Raw genomic sequence first — 5,487 nt, forward strand, 5'->3', positions numbered from 1 at the left:
AAAGGGTGGCATCTAGGTAATTAGCTTTAGAAGAGTAGCAAAGTTTCGAAAATAGTACATTGGTAAAAATGCCCCATATTCGAATTGAATAGATGTAATTTAACAACAAAAGCTCCTTCATGTTTTAAGAAAATCGCAGGCTAACTCAGGTGGAACTCTAACAAGTGTATGTTATAGTTTACAAAATTTAACAACAAATCTCAAGACTGTTTGTAAAGCTTTACGCTCTCATTGGCCTGTTTTATGGCCGACCCAACTTATGGACCAAACTAGTGATTTAAATGCTAAGCACTATGAGCTGCCAGCTCAAAGGAATGAAGGACCTATTGACAAACTACAAATGCACAGAATCAGAAGTAAAGAATTTTATCAGGCACTACTAATTTCATGATTTGAATAACAAATATGGCTGCAGTTTCCCTCAGTAGTTATTGTACTTCAAAAGGATAAGTAAAAGTTCCATAAATAAAACCACGATGAAAGATTGAAGTTTGCTACGACAGAAATTCCACCGTTAATACTAGATTTTTAAGTTAGAACTTTTCTTGTAAATGATTTTTATCTAAGGATTGTATATTAAGGGTCCTTATGGGTCATCAAACAAAAACAATCCCCTTTTCTGAAGGAGATGGATCAACATAGATCAATATTTATCAAAACAAAAACAAAAAACAAAAAAAAAAAGACAATAACAAAAACAAAAAGAAAACAGATACAGTAGTAAAAAGAGGGAGGATGAGGAAGCAGGTTACACAATAAAAATTCTGACTTCCAATGGCAGTAAGGGTTAGAAGCCTAGAGTTAAGGGATAGATGTAAAATTCAGAATGTCCGCTTCATATGAAGTTCCTTATCATTGTTAAGGAACAAGTTTAGGGGTTGCTTTGGTTTAGCTGTTTCCTGTTTACATTTTCCAAAAGAATAAAAAATGCTATAGAAAACATATTTGGTTATCCATTTTCATTTTCAATTTTAGGAACACATTTCCAAAATTTTAGAAAATTATGAAAAAGGTAAAAAGATATTTTCTGCGTTCACTTTGGAGGCAGAGGCAAGTTAATTAGAAATTAGGGACTTAACTGTAATTGAGTGAAATATGGGCTAGAGTGGGTTTTGTAACTAACTTGCCTAGCTGGAAAGTGCGCGAAAGAGAGTAAGCATTCTCTTATGAGAGAGGGATGGGAACTATAAAGGGCTGGGGGAAGTAGTGAGAGGGCATGGAAAAAGTTGGGAAAAGATGGGATCAGACTCTAGGAGAAAATCAGGTCTCTCAAATATCTGATATCTTTGTTATACCATCCTTTTACCAAATAATAATAACAAATACCGGGAAATCTGGTGATATCCCACTGATATCACTGTCTCCCTTGTCTCTCTATTACTGCTGCTTCTTTCCTCTACTTACTCTAGATGCTACTATGCTAGGTTCTTGCATCCCCTCTTCCCTTCACCAGTTACCCTCTCACTCACCTTTGAAGTCCTCCACAGTTTTCGAAGAAGTTCGTCCTTATTCTCTTCCAGCTTAGGTACAGAGTTCAATTAGTGTAGATATCTAGTAACATTATATAGTTATTAGTGAGTACAAAAATGCAGTTTCAAAATTCAGTAATTAGAACTTAGTTACTTCCTAAGACTGTTTCCATTTCCCAACGCCATACTTTATTCTCATGGAAAAACTTATAGTAACAAAAATTATTATTTATAATCCCACTGAAGCCAAATATTTTAAAACAATCAGCTTGTATGTCTTTTAAATAGAACTTGTAACTGAGGAGCCTTAAAAATGAACAAGATATAATATGAACTCATGCTGCTTGTGGGGAACAATGATGATGAGCAAGGTAGGCTGGAGGTAAGCACCAGTATCACCAGCAAAAGGGCATTGTCAGAACAATGGAATATTGATGACTGAATAAACATAGAGTACATAGAGCATTCTTAGGGTGTGGTTGCGAAGGCAGATAACGACAAGTGTTATATGGATGGGCAGGTTGGAATTGTCTGAGGTGGTTGCTAAGGCAAGGGGGTCACCAGAAAATGGGCATCTAGTTTAAGGACTACTGTGCAAAATAACAAAGCTACGGAAAACTGAAAGAACATGCAGTGGCGGATTCAAAGCCAAAAAGGTCATCAGATTAATTTGCATAATCGGGTTTACACAAGGAAGGACTGAAGTGTTCCAGATTTGTATGAGCTCAACGAAATAATATTAATGAGACAGAGGGAGGATACCAGTACAACCCTAATACCATATTGAATATGTAAGAAACAAAAATGTGGCATAGGGAAAAAAATATATGCATGGTGTCAATAATAAGCTATTAATTCTTAAGTATTTCATAAAACCCTATGTTTCCAATTCCAAACACTAATCACATGCAAAACTCAACAGTCACATGCATTATTCCTAACATTTGCCGTCAGAAAATCGCAACAGGTATCTAATTAGCAGTCACAAAGATATTAAGATGTTTACATTGATATCACAAACAGTGACAACATTTAAGCAATCATCACAGTTATACCGAGCGTTAGTAGTACATAGACTAGAATTGATGACAGAAGTCAGCATCATTTTTTGTTTCCAACTCAGATATATTCTTAACTCCAATTAATATCCTCCTTACTCCCTCTGTCTCTCTCTCTATTTTCTTTTCCCTATATGCTCCAAATAAATAGGTCAGCACATAATGTCCAGAGTATAACACAACCTAGTCAGTCATACCAAAGAAAACGGAAACTGAAAAGTGGAAACTATTAACAATTCAACTTGTGTCCCTAACATTCAAAATTTTAAGAAGCATGTCTAAAACAAAGATGATGAGCACATACCTTAACAGGAAATGTTCCCACTGGAAGTTTTGTTGTAAGGAGTTCTCTCAAACGACGAATTGCTTTCACTTTGTTTGCGACAATGTCAAGCAGTGGCAACAGTTCTTCTGTTTTTAGAGGAAAATTTGGGGAAAGCCAAAGAATAGGCTTCAACCCTTTCTTATATTCATTTTCACGACTTCCATCCTTGTGACGACTTCTACCATCAGAATTTGAAGAGGAAGCTTTAGCATCTTTTCTTCTCCGATGTTCATCAACCCTAACTATCTCAACAGAATGTCTGCCTGGCTTAGTCTGGTTCTTTGTGGGAGAATCCCCCAGTAAATCACTCACCTTTTCTTCTATGCAAAGAGAGCTTCTTGGTGGAGCAATCTTCTTTGGAGCTTCATGTTTAGAATCTTTTTTCCTCCATCCACCAAACCATCCTTTCTTTTCCTGCTTATTTTCTCCACTGCTACAATTTCCATCTTCAATAGGAATATCACGTGTTTCATAACAACTATGGCGGTAGCCTAAATTCCCCTCATCATTATCATGACTTGATTCAGAAGAATCCATTTTAAGTGCATCTTCTAGTTGCCTTCTTTCATCCTCAGTGAGAATATCATTAAGTTCTTCACTCTCTGTTTCATTTTCATTGCATGATGAGAAGAACTCATCATCAGTCATAGCTCCAGGAACCCCTCTAGATTTGACACTCACAACAACATTGTGCATATCATACACCTTAGCCTTCCAAGTTCCAACCATTTCTGTTCTCTCCTGTCGCCTCCAAGTCAGTTGAGGCAAAAGAACAGCCTGAGTAACATCAATTCCAGGCCTAAAGATATTTGTTTTCGACATCGCAGCCACTTCTTGCTGAACCTCTTCATCATTTGCCGAAAAGCCAGCATCATCTAAAGCATTCAGTACCTCCTTTTCTTTGTGTGACATCATGCAGAGTGAACCAGGCCGGATTTTCCCATCCTCTGAACCATCACCCAGAAAAAGAATACTCTGATCTGATCTTTGAATCCTAAAACCATCAAAACCAGCCAAAGTCATGTCTGCCCTCAGATTTGCACCCCTTTTCCAAATCTTGTAAGTATCTGAGGGCGCAATCCGTGAGATGAAAGGAATCACGGAGCTCTCAAAATGGAATGTAATCTCCATGTAGAAGTCCCTCATCCTTCGCATGGTCCCTACCAACCGAGGCAACCTTCTGCACCATTTTGCCCAAGCCAGAGGCTGATAATGCTTAATTATTATCCTTGCAATACCTTCTTCTCTATTGCAAATAGCTTCCTGAAGTGCACTCCATCCCTGCTCATTCTGCAAGCTCCAGTCTGCCCCAGCAACCATAAGCATCTGAGTTGCCCCTTCATCCCCTAATTTCACAGCCAAATGAAGCGGGGTGTCACGGTTTGGCACGTCACGCCGATCAATCACCGAAGAGATGACATCGGCCTTCTCCTCCTCCGCGATTGAAATTGCCTCCGTGCAAATATCCGCTGCATTGCATAGCCGCGGAAGACCAGCAATTATCCTCTTAAGTTCAGCATGCTCCTTTAGAATTATGGCCTTGTGCACAGGACTATGAGAATACTTTGCAACATCAATCCCCGCCATAACTAAATAGCACAAGAGGGCCACCAATCCCACACTAACTAACAATCACAATCACAAGCATAAACAAATGCCCCAACAAAAATATCAAGACTTTCACTCAACAGAGCAACACAAACACACCCTTGTTCACAATTTCCCTCTAGAATCACAACACAGGTAAAATGTCACTATTAATAAAAAGAGAAGAAGATCCATTAGAACCAGAAAAGTGCAGAATAATCAAAAGTAAAGAAAAGCATCTTGTGGGGTCTCCCAGATCAAGCAATCAAAGGAGTGGTGGAAGATGTTAAACTAACCTTGTTCCTTTCTTGCTTTGGACTAACGGGATTTTACCTGAAACAAAAACGCCAAAACTGGCAAAGATCCTTTTGATCCAATCCAGATCAGACAAGCAACAAGGGAGCATGCATGTTCCTCCGTGAACCAAAAAATATACAAATAAAACGAAACAAATGAAAACAACTATGTCAAAAGAAGGATACTAAGTTTATTCTTTGTGTGGACTGAAAAGGGAAATCATAAAAGCAGAAGCCGGAAGGAAACGAAGCGAGGGAAATTTGATAAGAGAAGGAGTCAAAGAAAATGGAAAAAAAACCCAGAATCTAAGCAAAGAAAGGCGAACTTGATTCTGTTGTAAAGGTATATAGCTCAAAACGGATAGAGGGACTTGTAAAAGTGATGGGGAGTTAAGAAAAGATTGATGATTTCATTTCATTATTGCAAAGAAAAGAATATTTTGGATTCCACGTCTCATGGATGTGGACTAGGTAAAAGAAATTTCAAAGTATCAGACATGAAATTTTTTGGGTACGAATTAATAAAGGCATGGGGCCTAGCATTTCATTCATAGATGAGTTTCACCTTTTTCCTAATAATAATAATAATAGTTAAAAAAAGAGTTAATAATCAAATTAGTTTGTAGAAGGTAAGATATTTTTTAAATTTATCATTGAAATTTTTTTTAATTAAATTAGTTCTTCAAAAATTACGAATTAATCATATTCGTCCTCCAGTCACTCCATTATCAATTTTCTTCAAAGATTGATAT

General features: G+C 37.4%; 1 protein-coding gene across 2 annotated transcripts in view; it reads right to left on the reverse strand.

Annotated features, from left to right (window-relative positions):
- Positions 1-5,015, reverse strand: part of LOC107625269 (ankyrin repeat domain-containing protein 13C) — a 6,606-nt gene extending 1,591 nt beyond the window's left edge. The window contains exons 1-2 of one of the 2 annotated variants that reach the window (XM_016327868.2): positions 4,736-5,015; positions 2,832-4,578 (exon numbers count right to left, since the gene is read on the reverse strand). In XM_016327868.2, the coding sequence (XP_016183354.1) occupies positions 2,832-4,439 (1,608 nt within the window). In that variant the 5' untranslated portion in view covers positions 4,440-4,578; positions 4,736-5,015. Of the gene's footprint in view, positions 1-2,831; positions 4,607-4,735 lie in introns of both variants that reach the window. The other variant, XM_016327867.2, reaches the window with a different exon arrangement.

This window comes from Arachis ipaensis, chromosome B02 (genome assembly GCF_000816755.2).
Source record: "Arachis ipaensis cultivar K30076 chromosome B02, Araip1.1, whole genome shotgun sequence".
NCBI classification, from domain to species: domain Eukaryota; kingdom Viridiplantae; phylum Streptophyta; class Magnoliopsida; order Fabales; family Fabaceae; genus Arachis; species Arachis ipaensis.